This window comes from Lathamus discolor, chromosome 6 (assembly GCF_037157495.1).
Source record: "Lathamus discolor isolate bLatDis1 chromosome 6, bLatDis1.hap1, whole genome shotgun sequence".
Classification (NCBI taxonomy): domain Eukaryota; kingdom Metazoa; phylum Chordata; class Aves; order Psittaciformes; family Psittacidae; genus Lathamus; species Lathamus discolor.
The window spans coordinates 24,261,289-24,281,059 of record NC_088889.1 but is presented as its reverse complement, the minus strand read 5'-3'; the positions used below and the strand labels follow the sequence as shown (position 1 = coordinate 24,281,059).

Here is a 19,771-nt window from a genome sequence, read left to right as displayed (position 1 = left end):
CCATCCCACATTGTCTGTGATGGCTGAAAGCTGACAATATCGAAGTGAACCAGCCAATGCTGAAACAAGAACTCACTGTGTAGCCTGCAAAAGCTGTCCCAAGTGTTAGGCAGCTGGTGTGCTGACACCGTTGCCTATGTGCTGAGTAATGATGTCTCACTGTTTCTTTGTGCTCCCTTACCCATCTCTTTCCATCTGTTGTTTCTTGTCTTCCACTTGGATTGTATGATGTTCATAGCAGGGCATTCTGTTAGCACCTAGCAGATAATCTGTGACAGGGCACCACAAAATCAGTCTGATTGACTTGTGTGAGACATCAGTGAATTAGAGATGATGTTGTACAGGAATGTGTATATGTCATGTGAACGGGTTAAGCATGGTGTGTCTGGATGGGAAACGTGACTCAGAAGTGTTACTAACAGTAATTTTTCTCATGTCCATAAACATAAGTAGGAAATAGAAGAATTGGAATGAGTAGAAAAAGACAGAAAGGCAAAAAGACAGCAGGCTGGTGGGCAAGCCTCCTCAAATACAAACGCACTAAATTACAGGTACACAGATCAGATGCTGAGAAGAGCTGAGCATTTGCAACTCCTACACACATTCCCATGTCTTCTTTTATAGCTATTCACTTTGCATGCTTTTCCATTCTGTTTTTGCTTCATCTTTCACATAGATAGACCAAGACTTGGATCTTATCTTCATGACTTACTGGCGTTATCACGTGCAAACACAGCTACACCCACAGGTCGAGGCATCACTTTTGCTGCCTTCTGTACATGATGATAGTGCAACTACCAGGTCACCAGGACAACAGTCACAGCCTGTCAAACTGATAAGAAGTTGGTCAGCTGGGCTCATGCTCTGAGCGAAAGCAAGACCGAGGCAACAAATGTAATACACAGTGGTGAACTGCAAATGGCAGTTGGTTTTCCCCTTAGGGAGTTGGAATGAGAACAAACATGAAAGCAACAAAGAAAGAAGAGGGTCTGAAGAGACTTGCTGTTTAACTTTTAAAGCTCCACAGTTACTGGGAAATTGAAAACATTCAAGTAAGACACAGGGCTGGAGCTCAGATACGCAGCTTATCTCAGCCCTCCCATGCAAAAGGTGCAGTTTTGAACCCACGTAGTCCCAAATTTCCAAAAGTGACCAAAGCTACTGTCATGCCAATGGGCTCAGAGGTTGTCCCTGCTGGACACCAAAGCAGGGGCAACTGAAAGAAATAAACATTATATTCTAGACATTCTCGGCTGCTAGAATTGATTCTCCCTAGCAGCAGCCAGTACTACCTCATGCCAACACCCAAGGTGTCTCCTGGCTGAATCCTCCCTGCTGCAGGAAGATGAAGCTACCTCTTTCCACAAAACAGCCCCACCAAACAGCACTGAATTTAGAACTGCAGCATGCCATTCAAGAAAACTGTTTTGCCAAACAGGCATGTGGTAAATACAGAGGTCAAGTTATAAATCCAATCTTTTCAATGCTGCCAAAGTTCAGGGAAACACAGAACTGATATCTCTCATGTCCAGTCATATGACTTCAAGTCCCACATCCACAGACCATTTTGACAGTGCAGAAACAGATATGAAAGACAGTTTGTAAAGAAAACCAGTTGTAACTGGAAGACAAGTCCATTTTATCATGTTATCTATAGCCTATGGCAGGGGGGATGTTATAGACTGGATTTATCAAAGTGGCAAAGCCTTGTCAGGACAAGAAAGGATTGTGTATATGCAAGCGAAGTCCAAGCACTCTGATAAGGGCATTCCTTGTAAAATTGTATCCCTGTCTCTTTAAGGGATACTCACAGACACAGCAGGGCTTCTGACAGAGCAAAGCTTGCATTAGCTATGTTCAAAATGAGGTCTGGAAATGCAGGTCACACTGGTCAAGCTCTAATCTAAATGGGAACAGGGGAGGAATACAAATGCTGTCATGCTGTATGACATAGAGTCAGGTAGACAGGCCAGCCAGTGCTGAAGGAATAGGTGATAGTTAAAGGTCTCCTCCCCACCTCTGCTCCCCAGTCCTTCCTAGACACAGAGGAAGAACTTCAGCCTCTTTTTTGCTGTTTCCCAGATGTGATTCAGCAGTGAATTCTCTTATTAGAAAGGTACTTCAACACCCAGCCACTCTTCCCTATCCCCTAGCCTGCACATTAGGGAATAGGGAACTGCATAGCCAGCCGCACAAATATCTCCACTTGGCTGGGGCTGAGATAGACACAACAGTCCAACACATTCAAGGCCTTTCTGAGCACAACAAAGCAACTCCACAAAACAGAAAAATGTTGTCAAGGCCATATAGGTGGGTTTCTTGCATTTGTTCTGCATCTCAGTTACAACAGGCAGGCGTAATGCAGGGAGACAAAGAGGCCTTTCTCAGTAAGCAGCATGGCACTGCACTCCTGGGTCAGCTCAGGCGACAGTCTGTCTGCCCAGTCCCCTTTCCCCTGTTTTGAGTGTAGCTACATCCTTTCTGTATCAAGATGTGGATACTTAATGCAGGCTCACCTTTGCCCTCAGCTACAAGCTGTTTCTGCTTAGCTAATGCTTTTCTTGGCAAGCTCAGCCAGGCAAGCCAGAGTTCAGTTTGCACCCTGATCAGCTGAAGCACAGATGACTGGCTCTGGGAAATGCTGCAGAGATATGGTCAAAATGAACTGAAGTCACTTAAATGGAGCTGCAAATTGCTCTGTGCTGGGACTTGGCCAGCTTGACTGTAGTCCATGACTGGGCATCCTGCCACAGCCAGAGGACAAATAAATAAATCAGGTGTTTCTTCTAAGCACATATTATCAAGAGGTTTTCAAAGCAGGATTTACAAATGCAATCCTGTCTGTCCTCAGTGCCTTAGCATGGACTGTGCACAATGACAGACCCTCTGAAAAGCTTTAAACACAGTTAGTGTAAGTAGGTAAGAGCAAGAGTTAAGACATATGGGGCTCTTCACAGTGCTGGCACAGCTCTCCTATGGAAGTGATGCATGCCAAGCTTTCAAAAGTGGACAGAGAAAATTGCTAAAGCTTAGCTGCTCCTGAGTAAAGGCTTAAGAATATGACTTCATTTTATCTAAGAATTTTATTTATTCATTGGGAAGCAGCCATTAGTCAGTGCTCCATGAAAGCAACTGCCATGGGAAACCTGTGACTAATAACTCCCCTTTGATTCGCTCATTCTCATTAGCAGGTTTTTGGAAGAATACGTTTGTAAGAATATGTTGCATAGCCTCTTGTGCAATAGCCCTGTGCAGAGTCCACAGATGTAGGGAGACAAACCTCTCCAATACTGACCAGTCTTCCAAAGATCTCTCAGCAGAAATACATAGGTTGGAATCACTATGGCAAACACAACACTATTTGCAGACCTGGAGCACAGTAAGTAAACAGGCAAAATCAGCCAAATCTGCCACAACCCAAGGTAAGCTACAGAGCTGCCTCTTTAAGACCTTTCCTAGGGAAAGAGGAGACATTACTGAGCGGTTTACTCCATAGCAGGGGATAACGAGGTTTGTGCTGACTCTCAAACAACCCAGCTAGCAGGCTGTGACTTGGCAGCCCACCACTGCTTTGCCCGCTTCCCTGCTGCTCCAGGGATTGAGTAAGCTGTAAGCGATCTGCCTGCACACGTCACAGCATATGCCTCCCTGAGCACCAGAATTAGCAAGCTGCTGGACAAGGTGCAGGGGCCAAGTCATACACCCTGCTGCTCACCCAAACACTTTGCAGGGTGCAGAACACAGTAGCTCAGGACTCTCTGCAGAGGAAGCAGTGGGATGCCCTCATATCTGTGAGGGGAGACATTTCAGGCTTCACCTGCATGACTCAGCTGTTCACCACAAGTCTCTGTGGGAGCAGCAGTGGCCCTGAGATTCCCAGTTCATTACCTGTAAAATGAAAAGGTGGTTTATCAAAAGTGTACTAGTAAACACCTTCCAGAGCACACAGACTCACACAGAGACTCCCCCCCCCCCGCAGCAGATAAACTATCAAAACCCCTCATTGCAGCACTCCTTGTCTCAGTGCACCAGCAAAAAAAAAAAACAAACCCAAAAACCAAGGAAAATGAGTGCCTTCTTTAGCCACAGTAGCTGCTGCTAACTAAAAGCACCAGGTATCTACAAACTAAAGCCAACCATTTATAAGCATACATCTTTGAAGACAAAAGTATTATATCTATATGCCATAATCAGTGATAAATGCACAAAGCTACCATCAGGAAAGACACCTCAGCAGTGAAGTCTCCAAGTTAAACTGGCACATTATCCACTGGTGTAAAATGGTGAATTTCCATGGACTTGAATGAGCTCCCAAGCATTTGCTTACAAGCTTTCAAGATCTCACCTGCATGCACATGCTCTCCCTAACTTGATCTAGAACAGAGAATTCCTCCATCACCTAGACATCTATTAATCTGTCCCCTGTGCAAACAATCAGAAATAAGAGGACCTGTGTATTTATTACACACTTCTGAATAAGTCATGCCCAATATCTAGGACAAACAATACATTAAACCCTAAAGAACCCTTTGAAAGTTTTTTGCCTTCTGGAGACAATTGAAGTGTAACATGATAGAAAGAGAACAGTAAATCATTCATGAGAATGGTTAACAACAAACTGTGGGTGAGCTACAGCAAAGCAACACCGAAAACAGCCAGTCTCACTCTTCTCAAATATCTTGTCTTTCAGAGGGTGGTATGGTTGTGAGCAGCTTTAAGAGGCCCTACTTTGTGTACTTCAGTGCAGACAAGACATACCACATACAAAATCCATGGAGAACTGCACAACCATGAGTTACAGCTTATTCAGATGCCCCATGACTACATCAGGCACTGAAGCAAAAATGCTACTGTGCTTAAAAGTATTTGTGCAAATAAGGCTTAACAAAAAGGCATGTTAAGGACATGAGTGAAGTCAGTATAAATTAGACTCCCAAGGGCTGAATAATGCTTTATACCAGTCATCTCACTTACATGCACACAATGACTTTGGAATCCTAAAATCAAGTTTGGAAAGAGTCACACTGTCAAAATGTTTACAGCTACCACCTAATGTAATCCAGTGGTTCCTACCATAGTTTCCTAGATGAGTGTGGAAGCCACAAATCACGTTATGAGCACTTATTTTAGATCCCTTCAACTCTCTGAAAATGCCTGTTTGAGGAAAGCTTGTTTCCCAAAACTATCTCAAGCAAAGGGCTCAAAACCAATCAATGGAGACAAGATTTGTTTCTTAGAGTCTTAACATCCTTGCACTTCAAGGCAAAATTCAGCCTCCATTATGCATTTGAGCATTCATTGCCCCAACTGTGTACCTTAAGGCCTTTCAAACACTGATTTTTAAACCAGTTCAAGGTGGTAATATTCTTGTAAGAAATTTCTGCCTTCAGTGTGTCTCCTGGGTTGATCTCAAAAAGAAAAAATCTACATTATAAGACCATGATAAACCACAGTCAACACCACGTTTGACTTGGATTCACATTCAAGGGTATTTTTAGCCTTGTTTCTTAAACAAGCAAGATTTATGCAGTCATGTTGTATGTATCTATGTGCATGTATGCACTCGCCTGTCTCTTCAGCCCCAGCTACCTGCTCCTGAACTCCCTGGATAATTCCAAATACACTGATAGTCAGGTACATGAGGCATGGGTAGATGGGTAGAATGAGACATTATTAGTGCTTTGAGTCAGGTTTCATTAGCCACGACAGAATCCCCAAAACCAGGTTTAACTGATTACACCACTCTTGGAAACCATGTGTGTTATCAGCTATTTTAATATTGCTACTAGTCTATGTAACATCCTAAGCACACTTTGTATGTGCAAACCACAGAACAAAGTTTCTGCCTCTATTTTCTTATTTTAAGTACCACTCTTCCTTTTTTTTTTTTCTCCTGCTTGGCCAATAATTTGCTTTAGTAGCATAAATATTTGAGCTGCAAACTACCAGAGCATTCAAAGACTTTGGCACTGCATTGCAGTCATATATTACTTGCTTCATTACAAAAGGTAATCCCTGTATTTTTATTAAGACGCCTGCACCAGCTGCATTCAAGCTCAAGGCAGAACATACCAAACAAGCAGTAAATTATGAATTACAATATACAAATTCACATTATCCACTCCAAAACCTGAAATGCCCTGAAAAATACCTTTAATGTTTCAAGAGAGGCAACTCTGTAAGGGCTATAAGATCAGACTTTGGAAACAAAACTTTTCCTGCTATATGTGTGGCTGTCTCTTTCCAAATGCATAGTTCTGCCCTCCAGGCCAAGCAGCACCTTTAAAGGTTTAGTTCTGGAGAATATAAAGATTTTCCTTTGCCTTCAAAACAGACCCTTTCTTTGCTTTCAGCACAAGCATCAGGGATACCTTCTCCTCTACTAGATCTGCCAGCAGAAGCACAAATGTAATCCTTAGCTGGATCTCAGTACTGCCTACAAACCCCAGCTCTCCCAGCAATGCCCTCATACTACTCTAAAGCAAAGAAACTCCTCCATGCTAAAATGAGCGGAAGAGCAAAATGTGCTGCAATGAGCAGTGCAGACACCTAGAAGCTAGCTCCACAGCTACATGTTTCTGCCCACAGAAGAAGGACTCTGAGAGCATTTAGGATCCTCAAGGTCTCCCTAGCCTTGGAGGAGGTTCCAGAGACAGGCTCACAAAACCAGGAGCTACCACACCTTCCTCTTAGGAAAAGTAGAAAGCCAATAGGTAACTAAATACTCATTTCTACCTTTTTTACTACCTAGAGTTAAGATCTGCCAGGAAATCAACAGTGAATCCCTGGTTGCGAGTCCAAAGAAAATGGATGAGAGAGAACATACGTACACGTGGAGGTGCTGGAAAAGCACACGATAGCTGCAGAGGACCTGAGCAATTTTTTAAATTAAATGGAAATGAAAGCTTAAGTCACCAAAACGATACTGGAAGAGAGATTTAACTCAAGGCACAAGCAGACAGATTTTGATGTCTGAAGCCTGGCTATGACAAGTAGCAGTATGAAATGTAAATGCAGTGGTTGCTAATGGGCATAATGAACAGGCAGGCAGCTTTGGCAGTACATTCTCAGCTGGAAGCTATATGCTCCAGGGACTCCTTATCTTCTACATGCACTTCTCTCAGCAGCCATACAAATGTAGCAGGCAGATTTCCCAACCGCAAGCATGCAACTGCTGGATAATGCCAGTGGTTGCCAGTTAGGCCCAAAGCCAAAGCTGCTACCTGGACAAACTGAGGAAACCTGGCTTCTCCAATCCCTACCACTGACACTTCCACATATTGCTGAGCTATATGGAGAAAAGACAGCTCTCCAAGCTGAGGGCATTCCTCTTTCACAGGAGGTGTGAAATGTGGTGATGTGCTGAATTCACCTCTTGATTGAACTTCCACCCCATCTGCACTCTTCATTTGTTTCTGTGAGTTTGCCTTTATTTAATCACAGACAGCCTGGTTTTATTTGCTCAAAACAGTGCTTTGTCTTTTCATCCAAATAACTACAGCCTGTAAAATTCCCAACAGACTCCTCCCATAGTCAAAGAACCAGCCAAACACAATGCCAAAGGTAAAGGTATACTATTGAAAAATCTCCAGCACAGAAAAGGACACACACAGCAAATTGGTATGTTCATGTGAAAAAATAAACACCAAAACACCATGATGAAAACCCATGGTATCTTAGCAGATGCAGTGAGACTGCTCAAATGGCCATTGAGTACATGCAGCCCAATAGCACAGACACCACCTTTTCTAATGCACTGCTGAAGATATGCACTGCTTAAAACTCAGCAATGCACACAACAACCTTTAGCCCTTCTCTCAGCCCACGCGGTCAGGCATTACTCAACTGTTCAGGAAGCTTGCTAGTCCTTCCAGATATACCAGTTGGTCTAAGAAAAGATACATTACTACTATTATTTGGAAAGGGTATTTCTGCAAAGACACATCCAGAAGAAGCTCTCACATTAAGCAGCAAGGAGAGTCAGGCCCAGTACCCCCTTAGCACTGCTCCCCTACCAAGCCAGCCTCTACTCATCTCCCACACCGCGTTCCAATAGGGAACTGTGGGATACATAAAAAGCATCTTTTCCCCTTAGCATTTACAGCAACCAAACGCTAGCTTAGATTCTACAGAGAAAGCTGGTTGCTCCTCCTTGCTGGTATACCTCCCTTACATAGGCAGACACACACTGGAGAGAAAGAGGGAGGGCAGGAGGGAGCCTCACCATGTCTACTGAGATGGTAACAACAGATTTGGGGCAGGACCTGCCTCGTGCTGCCAGCTGAATACTGAGCCCTTTCAGGGCACTCACACCCAAAGAGTAGCTGGGAGATTGCAGCATTTCTGCACAGTAATAGAAGCCACAAAAAAACCTACCATAAATAATGGCTATATGTGTATCTAACATCATGCACTTGCTCTCCTTTTTTATCCCGCATTTACTAATTCCTGAACTACTAACAATACCACACAAGAACAATGTTGTTATAGAACATGGAAAGAAAGGCATTTCACAAGGTGAGCCTCCCCAGAATGAACACTGGCAGACAGCAGTGAATGTGGAGCTCCTGAACAACAAACCCAGAATTAACCTCTGCTCTTGCTACTGATCAGTGTCTAGTGTCAATCCCAACGGATTTTGGACTCATGCTTCCCAAAGGTTGCATACTCAAACTTGGCATGTAAATAATTAAACTTTCTTTACACATTGCAAGATAGGAAGAAGAGAAGCTATTGCTACTCGGGGTTCAGTGTAACTGTACATGATCTTGGCCCTCCTTCCATCTCCTTAAATTACTGAAATTACAGCCAAAGCATGAAGATGGCACAATGAGGAATCACTAACCCGGCTTCTAAAGCTCCCTGCCTGCACCAGACAAAACAACAGCTCTGAAACAGCTACTGTACAGCTTATATCAGGAAAAAAACATTCTTCAAGGGCAAGGTTACCAAGTGGGCATTGAAATAGGGTCATGTTTCTAGCCAACCACATCACTAATAGACAACAAACTTGCTGAAGAATAAACCACAGACAGGACACGAAGTTGTCTATCAGAGAATATAAACACACATCATTACAATGCCCATTTTTGAAGATTTACATCTTAAATACATAAAGATTTTCAATAAAATTTTTATTCTTCTGCAGTATCAAAGAGATTGACTCTTTGTTATTTTTAATAAAAACTGACCAAGGCAACACAGAACAAACTTGAATTGTTCAAGGCTGAACCAATGATAATTCCTGTGATAATGAAACATGCCCTAAGGTCCACTGCGGAAAACTTCCTCAGACATGAACCCACTTCCAAAACGTGACTTACTAATGCCATTTAAAATGCCTTAACTACAAAAGTATATCTAAAACCTTTTTAGCTTCTACCAATGAAATGCAAAGCACACACACAGTCTGCATTTTGAAGGTCACACAAACAATGTGAACGATGAACTTCACGATTTGTGAAACCATGACATTTTAAAGTGGGAGGAGAGGAAGTATTTTTCTGCCCTTGTCCAAGCCACAAAATACTAAAATGAACAAACTATAAAAATGAGGAATCAATAAAACTATTTGGGATCCAACATTTAATATTAATTAATGGTTCTGGTGAGAAAAAAATCAACAAGTAGGCACCAAGAAGACAATGATCCACAATTTTAGTTTGTTTTGCAGAAACCAGGGAATATCATATGACTCCATCTGGATGGGACCTGCTTTTTTTTTTGCAGAAGGAACAGTATCTTAAAAGGTAACTCTTTAACTTAATGATGTTGATTTATATACTACATAAACTACATATACTATATAGTTAGTCATTATGTCAAACAGCAGCAAATCCAAGGTCTCATTTCCCTTTTGCTGCTCAATAAAGTGGTGTTGGCAGCAGCATGCTTTAACACTTAGAACTTATTAACCTCATAGGTGCTTGTAGCGTGGAACTAAAGCCACAGACAGGAGGCATTTAGCAAGTCATACACACTGTGTATTTTCACAGCAAAGGAGTTCCTGCTGTGCTTTTCTTGCCTCCCATGTTTTTATAATTTTCCCCTCCTGGTAACTGCCAAAGCCTCACATATTTTGGAGAAGGGTCTTTATTTTGCCCTAGCCCTTTCAGGTTTTACCAAGTGTTGCCATGTGAAACATTTAACATATACTAAAGAATTTTTAACTTTTTCGAATGCAGAAGTGGAGCCCAAGTCAAGAGGAGTCCAAGACAGAATCACATGGCGTTCTAGAGGATGGTGTCCTGACTACAAGATTTGCTATTCCATAGGCTAGAAAGAGACCTAGAACTTGTGCAGCAGTCATCACATAGGAAGGCCTTGTTAGCACCGAGAAGTGCACATTTACCTCTGGTTACTCCAACTGAGGGAATACAATTTTTACTGTTGTGTGTCACTGGAAGTGTTCATGATAGCCCAGCTTTTATGATTTCTAAGAAAACCTCACTTATCAATCACCTTCATATTTGAATGCAGTACTTTTGCATATCACACCAGAAATGTTCAAGATGTACTTGAAGGTTCAACAGGAGGGGGGTGGGTCCTTTGACCACATCATGTTATCAAAGTCAGCTGGGAAACCTGTTTTAAAACTAACTTCAGGCAGGAACAGATTTAGAATATATGACATTATTTCATTTCACTACTAGTTTTCTCTTCCTTCCCTCGCTTTTCCTCTGTACACCCACATAGCCATCAAACTTTTCATTATTCAGTAAGACATAGTGACAGGAATTGAGAAGCTCCTGCTGGGGGGTGCTTATAGGGGTAAGACAGCTGGCTCATCACTCAATTGATAAAATAAAGTTCTTTGCCACTTTAACATTATTCACACTCTAAAACGTCCAAAATATATAACTCCCGTGATACTGGAAAAGTTAAGATGGAATACACTGGGAAAGAATAAAGGGAAGAAATGACCAAAGTTTTCTGCTTTTAAAGTGAATGTAAATCCAAATATATATTTCATCCACGGTCCCAATTTAGCAAAGGAGGGTTTCACATTAAGAATAGAGAGTTTATACGCATGGCAATTGCACCATCCTTCACTAGGTAGCCCAAGCACCCAGAGCCACCCAAAGCCAAGTCTTTATGACTCTGAAGTTCAATTACTCGGCTCTTTCCTGCACCCTGAAATCAGGCTGTACAGGTAGAACGCGACTTATTCACCAACGTAATTGCTTTAAGTTATTCGCAATGCGGTTGGTCAAATGTCCAGCATTCAGTTATTGTCGGTCAATTCCGAGGTGAAACCCACCCAGGCTTTCATCCCTACGGCACTGGAGGCTCTGCCTCCATCAGGAGCGAGGCTTCCGGCGCCTCGCTCCAGTCCCGGCCGGCCGCGGCCTGGCTGCCTCCGCCTGCAGCGGGGATACAGGCTTCCCCGGCCTGCCCCGCGCTGCCTGCGTGCGGACAGCGAGAGCGGGCCCGGCCCACACGGGAGGGACCCTCGAGCCCGCGGGGCGTCCTGCTCGCCTCCCCAGGAGCGAAGGCGGACCTGAGGGGAAGACGGGGGCCGCGCTGCCGCAGGGCCAAAGCGGCGCTGGCCGCAGCAGGGCCTCCCCGCACGCCCGACGGAACGGCCGGGTGAAACGAGAAGAAACACACGTGCAGCCCAACCCCCCCCGCACCCGATCGCCCTGACTCAGCCTCCACCTCCCCCCGCCCCGCGCTCTCTCGCGAGACTCGGCCGATGTAGACGCGATGTCCTTTGGGGCACTGCCGGGGGGAGGGCAGAGGGGGAGGGAGGCGAAGCCAGGGTCGTCCTGATTGATAGCGGTCGCCGCCAGTGGGTGGGGAGGACGGTGAGGCCTCAGCCAATAGTTTCGTCCCACGGGGAGCGGTGAGCCAATGGTGGGGCCGGGGGGCGGGGCGCGCCGCTGGCTGATTGATCCCAGCTTTGGCGTTGTTCAGTCAGAGCGAGAACATTCTAGAGGTGAGTACGGGGTAGCCATTGCCGGGGTCCCATCAACCGCCCCCTTCTGCCTGAGCTGCGCGCCGGCCGCAGCCTTTCCCTCCCCCCTTCCCTCTTATCCCCCCTCCTCCCTCTCCTCACAGGTGTCGCCACTAATGATGCCCCTGATTGTGTCTTGCCTGCAGATTGCCCGGCACTGCTGTCCCTGCTGATACCGCCCGCCTCAGGACGCCGGGACCCGGAGGCTGCGGCGTCCGCCTCCGCCTCCCTCTTCGTCTGCATATAAGCGCCCCTACGGCCTTATTCTTCTTGCACATTCGGCTTCGTCGCAGCCCGGGGCGAGCAGCGTTGGGTTTATGTCTTTATTGGACGAAAACGGTGAGTATTTGCGCCGTGCTTGGGCGCAGTAGGGCAGCTAGGGTTGTGAAGAGGGTTTGGGTACTGGTAAGGTGGGGGTGCGGGCAGGTGTCTTAGGCTAGGCTGGGGCGTCGGGTTGTTGGTTAAATGGTGGCTAGTGGCAGAGGTTGTGTGTAACGAATGGTCCGGGACCTTGGTAGGAGAGAAAGAGAAACGAGGGAGGATGAAGAAAGAAATCTAAAAGCCCCCAAGCTTCACTTGCAGCCGTTGGCTAGGTTTTTATGTTGATTTTTTTTTTTTTTATTATTTTCTCCTGCCGCCCGCCCCCCCCCCACTTCCCCCAGAGCCATGCGATGAGACAAGATGGCGGCGGCCGGGCCGCGCCTCCCTGAGCTGTGGGCGGGCGGGGAGGGGGCTCGCGGGGGGGGTTGTGGCGCAGTTACACACGCGGCGCGGAGGAAGGGGGTGGGGGGCGCTGCTCCTGTGACGGTTAGCCCCGGGGACTGGGGGGCAGCCGCGGAACGTCCACTTCGCCCACTGAAGAGCGCATGCGTGGCTGGGGGTAACTTCCCCCATCTCTTCCAAGGCTGAGTCAGTGCTTAATTGCTGCATTTATGACTCATCACAGGGCAGAGTGGGGCGGGGAAACGGTACTTTGAAGCAAGGAGTCTATCTGCTTTCCCGCTTTTTCTTCCGTGCATAGCATATGGGGGGGTGGTGCTTGGGATGAGGTGTCCTAGGGACCAGGAGAGGGAGCTTTAGTCGACAGCAGACAAAAGCTGTAATCTGAAAGGAGGAGAAACGTCATGTTCTTTATGAAAGCTCATGCTCGGTCTCCGAGATACCTGCTTCCTCCATGCTTAAGCGAGCACGTGGTCTGGTTATATGGTGGCTCTTAGACATTTCGGGGAAGGAAACCTCGTGCTTGAAAGGAAGCTTGCAGTGTGTTTTTTTTTGCTGAGGAAGTGTAAAAATGCATCTGGGCTAATGTAGAACACCGGGCACATACAAATCTCCTTGCATCTTGCATAAAGAAGCTGTAAATCTTGCCGGGGCATTTGTATCACGTGGGGACAATAGATGTGCTCTTATGTGTAAATACCAGGGAGGCTATTTTAATGTGTCAGCACTTCTGTCATTAATGATAACAACATGATGATGCATCAGAATAGCCACGCTGGGGTCAGGGTTGCATGTTTAGTCAACCAGTTGTGGCTTAAGTACTCTTGGATCTGATTATAGAGACACATGTTAATATGTGAATACTGCTTAAGGCAACTTTAATAATAGGATTCATCTTCCTTCCCCTTCTTCCCCCTCCCTCCTTTCCCCTAAGAAAAAAAAAACTGGAAAAGCTCCTGCACTGCTCTGTACCTCTGCATTGCTAGGTTTTCTGCAGTGAAGCAACTTATGTCAGACTTTATCAGGCTTACTCTTAAGTCAAAACTCAACAGAAGCTGCTAGGAGAATCCATAAGTGAGAAGGAGAATTACCTAATTTTCAACTCCTTTTTCAACTCCAAAAACCAAAAATGGTAAGCCATGGAAAAAGTCTGTTGGGCTACAGATTGCTGCTGCTTTATCTTACTGGTATTACTCAACATTCTGACAGACTGGTTTATGTGGTAGGTTCATGCTATTATGTGGAATTTTAAACAGTTTTCCACATATTTTGCATGTTTTTCTTCTGCCTTGCAGCCTGAAACGTATCACATGACCTTTTTGGTGCAAGAACTGTTGGTCTCCATAATAAACCAAGCAGTGCTTTTCCCTTCCTTATTGACTGCATCATGCCTTCAGAATTTAATTGTACAGAAAATAGTCTTTAGCTGTCCTGTGCTTTTAGAGTAGTAAGAAAGAAGAGAGTGGAAAGCTCTGTTATAGTTGAGGACAAGTTCTCAGCAGTACAATTCAAGGCTATTGTTTTCAGTTCCACAAATTGAAGATGGCCGTAGCATAAATGTACTTTTTATCTCTAGTTTTCACCCTAGAAAGAGTCCCTTATGTAGCTCTGTAGCAATATCAAATTTGTGCATGTTAAGGAAAACTAAATTACTTTTCTGTTTGTTAATGCTTTGCAGAGCTGTTGCGCAGCCACTGGTACCTGTATTGGGGAAACATAGCATACAAGCAAGAACCTTACAGCCTCAGTGGCGAAAATTTTTTCATGTCAGAGACCGAGAACTCTTGCAGTCGTTTATGTCATCCCGTCTTCTCCAGACAGAAGATACCAAAAAACTGCAATCAAAGATCTCTTCATCTTATTGATAAAGCTACTAATAAGGCAAAATGTCTGTCAATGTCAACCGCAGCGTTTCAGATCAGTTCTATCGCTACAAAATGCCCCGTCTGATTGCCAAGGTAACTTACTGTTAGTGGTAAGTAGGTAGTGTTTCACACTTCTCCCTGGATAGAGGAGAAAGAGACAAGTCATAGTGATGTTCAGCCAGTCAGAGGGCAAGGAGGGTGCTTGCTCTTTCTGTCCAGACTAAGCACAGATTAGCTCTGCTGAGAAGACACACTTCAAAGCAGAACTTTGATGTAGTGAATTGGGGCATACATGCTGGGCTTGGCTGTTGCAGTCACTTAATTTTAAAACAGCTTTATTTTTTATTTTTTTCCCCCCCATATAGGTGGAGGGCAAAGGAAATGGAATAAAGACTGTTATAGTCAACATGGTTGACGTTGCAAAGGCGCTTAATCGGCCTCCAACGTGTAAGTAGTCTGGAGTGACACAGCATATTTGCTCATTCTTCATGTTTGAAGTGGTAGTGCGAAGTAGCTATTAAGGCATTAATACCGTTCTTCTGCAACTCTTAAGAAACTCCTGATCATCTCAGGGTGAAATAATGAGCAGAAAAAAAATATTTACTTGATGTTTAAAAAGCACAGGGAGGATGTGAAGATAGAATGGCAGTGGTGGTTAACTATACTTTCTTTACAGATCCTACCAAATATTTTGGTTGTGAGCTGGGAGCACAGACCCAGTTTGATGTTAAGAATGACCGTTACATTGTCAATGGATCTCATGAGGCGAATAAGCTGCAAGACATGTTGGATGGATTCATTAAAAAATTTGTTCTCTGTCCCGAGTGTGAGAATCCTGAAACTGATCTGGTAAGTGCACTCTGTATTACTGGTAGCACTGTGGAAGTGCTCCATTAGATGGTTATGGAAGTGGTGCAAAGTTCATAGCTGACTTGAGTATCTATGCTGCCCCCTTTGCAAAAGCGTTACATTTATAGCAGTTAAAATTTCACAGCTAAATGGCTATTTCAGATACTTTGCATAACTTCCAACAGAGCACGTTTAAAATCTCTGGTTTTAAAATCAGATTTGGGCTTTAATTCGTAATTGTTCTGTAGGTGGTATGTTAACTGGAGGATGTTCTTTTTTACAGCATGTCAATCCTAAGAAACAAACTATAGGTAACTCTTGCAAAGCCTGTGGCTATCGAGGCATGCTTGACACAAACCATAAACTCTGCACGTTCATTCTCAAAAACCCACCTGGTAAGTGTATATCCTTATTTGTTGGGGGTAAAGGGAGCTTCTTCAGTGTGAGTGCTGCTAATGAAGCAGAAAGATAAATTGCTTATGTATAATTCAAATCTAAAAAGACTCTAGTATGCTCTTAGAGTATGTTTGTGTCCGGATGAAGTATCTGTGCTCATAGTTTCAGCACGAGCAGTCTCTTCTGTTGTGATCCTGTAGCCTTCCCAAGTAGGGAGTATTTGTGAAAAGTTGGGTTTAGGCAGAACAGAAAGGAGGAGGAGGAGAGCTAGTCAGCAGGAGCACATTGCTGTTATGCCTTAATGTCAGAGTAAAGTAGAAAGGAAAAGTGACAGGTAACTGCAGTGTTCTTGAACCGTGCAAGCAACACTCTGTAGTAAGCATCTAGTTGCCTGCTGCAATTTAAGCTTGCTAGAATAGAAAAGTCTAACCTATTCCAGGGGTCTCTGTTTTGTGAGGTCACCTGTTATACAGACTTGTACAACTTCGTGTCTTGATGATAAGCAAGACTCACTGGAACTGGGTTTCCTAGCAGATGCACAGCTGCCCTGAGTGTATGTGGGGATGAGCACTGTATATAACTTGCTGCTAAACTTACTTGGGAATTTGGCAGAGGTGTAGTAGTGCAGGGACTTGTTTGCTTTCTCTGATTAGTAGAATAAAACATTAAAATTGACTTGCAGAAAGCGGCGACGCTAGTACAGGAAAGAAAGAAAAGGAGAAGAAGAACAGAAAAGGCAAGGATAAAGAAAATGGTTCCGTGTCCAGCAGTGAGACACTTCCACCCCCACCACCAGAGGAGATAACTCCTCCACAGGTTGTGGTAAGTAGAATTAAAAGCAGGGAGATAAAGGTGTGTTGTGTCTTGCTCTGATACAGAACTTCTGGTGCAATGCTGACTAGCAGGGAGGAGCAGTCATCTAGAAGTTCTTAATGTATCCAGAACTTCACTTCTGGAATAGAAGTATCTTAGTGTCTCCTCTTTAGAAGCTTTATCAGCTTTTCAGTAGCAGCCTTTGTGTTGCTTGTCCAGTGAAAGCTGCATACTCTTTAACAGTCAGGCGCCTTGAACCAGGGGTATGTTGTGAGTGTGCTTGATAACAGTAAAACTGCTTGAGGTAACCCAGCAAATGGCTACCAATGCGCACCTAGCTTCCATTTGCAAATTGTAGTGTAGCCCTTTCTTTAAGGGAAAATAAATACTTGTTTGAAAATGCTCCTTGGCTATTACTAAGCTTGTCATAACATTGTATGAATCTCTTGGCTTAATTTTTTTCATTATTATTTTAGGAGGAGGAAGAGGATGATGACTGGGGTGAAGACACAACAGAAGAAGCCCAGAGGCGTAGAATGGATGAAATCAGTGACCATGCAAAGAACCTCACACTTAGTGAAGACCTGGAAAGAACAGTAGAGGAAAGAGTCAACATACTGTTCGATTTTGTGAAGGTGAATATTCTCACATGGTTTACTTAGTGTAGCCACAGAGCTGTAGTTGTGCAAGATGTTAGTAAGGAGACCACAAAAAGGCTGCATAAGCTTCTACCGAAGTACTGGCTCCACCACTGGTGAAGGAGGAAGCAGTGCAATGAAGTATTGATGCAGAGCATTTAAAGCTACCTCAATAGATTTAAAGTATTCCTGTCTTACAGAAAAAGAAGGAAGAAGGTGTCATTGATACTTCTGACAAAGACATTGTAGCAGAAGCAGAGAGACTGGATGTGAAAGCCATGGGCCCGCTGGTTCTCACTGAAGTCCTTTTCGATGAAAAGATTCGGGAACAGATAAGGAAATACAGGCGTCACTTCCTTCGTGTAAGCACTCCCTCCTTTTGCGCCCAGGTTAACTATCTGTCGGGTTGAGGTTTTGGTAGCAGCGGCTTTACTGAGTCTGGATTGCTTGGTACTGTAGGGACAAAGATTTTTAAAGCATCTGTTAAGCTGGTGAGAACTGCTGCCAGGGATAGCAGGACCTGCTGTAAATCTTGCTGTCTCATTGAGACAAGTGCAGAAGCCAGAGCCCTGACTGGAGAGGAGGGGAGGAAACTAATATTACTTCATTTTTATTGCAATTCTAGTTCTGCCACAACAACAAGAAAGCTCAGAGATACCTTCTCCATGGCTTTGAGTGTGTGGTAGCCATGCATCAGTCTCAGCTTATTTCTAAAATACCGCATATTTTGAAGGAAATGTATGATGCAGATCTTCTGGAAGAAGAAGTTATCCTTGGCTGGGCAGAAAAGGTAAGAGGTAGTATCTCGCATACTATACCAGTTAAATACCTGACTGGCATATTGTGTCTGGTTTCTCCTTTATGTGTAATAGCTTGTGCACGTGTCATCTAACAACTAATCTGATGTAAATTGATGTCTGGGACAAACCTTCTTAAAACTGGCTGCTCAAGGCAGTGGGATGAGGTTAGAGTTTTAAGTTACACTCTTGCTGTATATGGGTATGATCTGATGTAAATTCCTTCAGTCTTCAAGCTAAGTCTGTCCTCTTTCAGGCCTCAAAGAAATACGTTGCAAAGGAGCTTGCCAAAGAAATCCGTGTCAAAGCAGAACCATTTATTAAATGGCTAAAGGAAGCTGAGGAAGAATCTTCCGGTAATGAAGAAGAGGATGAAGATGAAAACATAGAGGTAGGAAAGGTTCACTTAGTGAAAACTACTCCATGGTTGCTGGTTTTGTCTTGTACTTGGCTCGGTGTGCTATTCAGTGGCTTACTTTGTGTATCACTTTGTGTATCACTGCATATTGAACTGAAAGAACACCTTGTTTCTAATGCTTCGTCAGTGTTAGTTAGAACAGTTGATTAAGAAGTGACTGTCTTCCTCATAGCTTAGGCCTTGGTAACAAGCTTTTAGTTATGCTCCAGCTGATTGTGGCTGGACTTCTTTTTGTATGTAGAATTTTTTGTTTTCTCCCAGTAGTACTTAACTCTTCTTCCTGGACATAAGATCCTACTTCCTACAGCTACACATGCATGCCTCTGCCTTCTAAAGGCAGACTAGTTGTTTCAGCATGCTTGAACTTGGGTTTTCTAAGCAGCATTCATTCTTGTGCTGGACAGTGCTGAACGCATTAAGCAGCTTGTGGCAATAAACAGGATGGTTGTTGTGTGGGTGGGTGTTGGAGGTCCTGATGTTAAAATTTAGTGCTTATGTCAGTAGGTGCTGTAGTAAAAGTGTCTTGTCTCTGCAGGTGGTGTACTCTACAACTGCCAGTGTACCTAAAGTTGAAACTGTGAAGCCTGCAAACAATAAAGATGATGATATTGATATTGATGCCATTTGAAGTGATGCAATATAGCTTCCAGCATAGTAATGCAAACGTCTCTGCGTTTTTTGCCAGGAGTGTGACTTGTATGTGCACAAGCTGAAATGGCTTAACATCTTGCTACTCTTTGTACTCTAAAATGTATCTTTTTACTGTGACTGGTCATGTGTAACTAAGCCTAATACTGAGGAGTCAGCACGTCAGTGGACTGATCTAGTTTGCAACTGGCATGTTCTATTTTGTTTTTCTAACTTGTGTTGGACACATACTTGGAGCACATTTATACCGTTGTGGAAATAAAGGATTTGGTTTTGGTCAATCTTCATTTGTGACTCTGAACACCCTTATTTCTTTTCCAAGTAAGTATTTGCACAACTTGGTGAAATGTGCAAGGTTTGAGGGGGGGGCAAATGACAAATGTTGAGACAATCTCTTGAATGAGACAAAAAAATAGCTTAAGGCTGTTGCTAATGTTGAGATTTGAAACCTGGGAAAGAAGCAGGTGTTGAGTAATGCAGAGAGTACAAGTGCCAGCTCCGTAGAGCAGAAGCCAGCTCTGGATTCTGATCTATGCAGGCTTTTCTTAACAAGAATTCCCACAGGTTTTTTTCTGCATAAGCTGTTGGTTTGATTTACTTCCGAGGTTTTTGACAGCTCCTGTGGCAGCCTGATTTGGGGTGGGCAAGGCATAATCTGGTGCTTTGAGCAT

At 44.0% G+C, this 19,771-nt stretch overlaps 1 protein-coding gene and 1 non-coding gene across 3 annotated transcripts; both read left to right on the top strand.

Moving 5' to 3' along the window:
- The first annotated feature begins 11,839 nt into the window (after positions 1-11,839).
- On the top strand, positions 11,840-19,387 carry EIF5 (eukaryotic translation initiation factor 5). Of its 2 annotated transcripts, XM_065685245.1 has the most exons (12): positions 11,840-11,938; positions 12,103-12,295; positions 14,355-14,634; positions 14,907-14,988; positions 15,218-15,390; positions 15,674-15,785; positions 16,469-16,608; positions 17,076-17,234; positions 17,438-17,599; positions 17,863-18,027; positions 18,291-18,425; positions 18,988-19,387. In XM_065685245.1, the coding sequence occupies exons 3-12, from the start codon at positions 14,563-14,565 to the stop codon at positions 19,078-19,080; spliced, it is 1,293 nt and encodes a 430-aa protein (XP_065541317.1). In that variant the 5' UTR covers positions 11,840-11,938; positions 12,103-12,295; positions 14,355-14,562; the 3' UTR covers positions 19,081-19,387. The 2 variants fall into 2 exon arrangements, with proteins under 2 accessions (XP_065541317.1, XP_065541318.1); XM_065685246.1 differs by lacking the exons at positions 11,840-11,938; positions 12,103-12,295 and adding an exon at positions 13,724-13,808.
- Positions 16,147-16,270, top strand: LOC136018025 (small nucleolar RNA SNORA28). The gene has a single exon (XR_010614189.1). It is a non-coding gene; the product is annotated as a small nucleolar RNA SNORA28 (small nucleolar RNA).
- Positions 19,388-19,771: the final 384 nt, after the last annotated feature.

Coding starts and splice junctions, on each gene's coding strand:
- EIF5 (XM_065685245.1), top strand. CDS start 14,563: ATGTCTGTCAATGTCAACCGCAGCGTTTCAGATCAGTTCTATCGCTAC. Junction 14,635..14,906: donor TGCCCCGTCTGATTGCCAAG/GTAACTTACTGT, acceptor CCCCCCATATAG/GTGGAGGGCAAAGGAAATGG. Junction 18,028..18,290: donor TCCTTGGCTGGGCAGAAAAG/GTAAGAGGTAGT, acceptor GTCCTCTTTCAG/GCCTCAAAGAAATACGTTGC.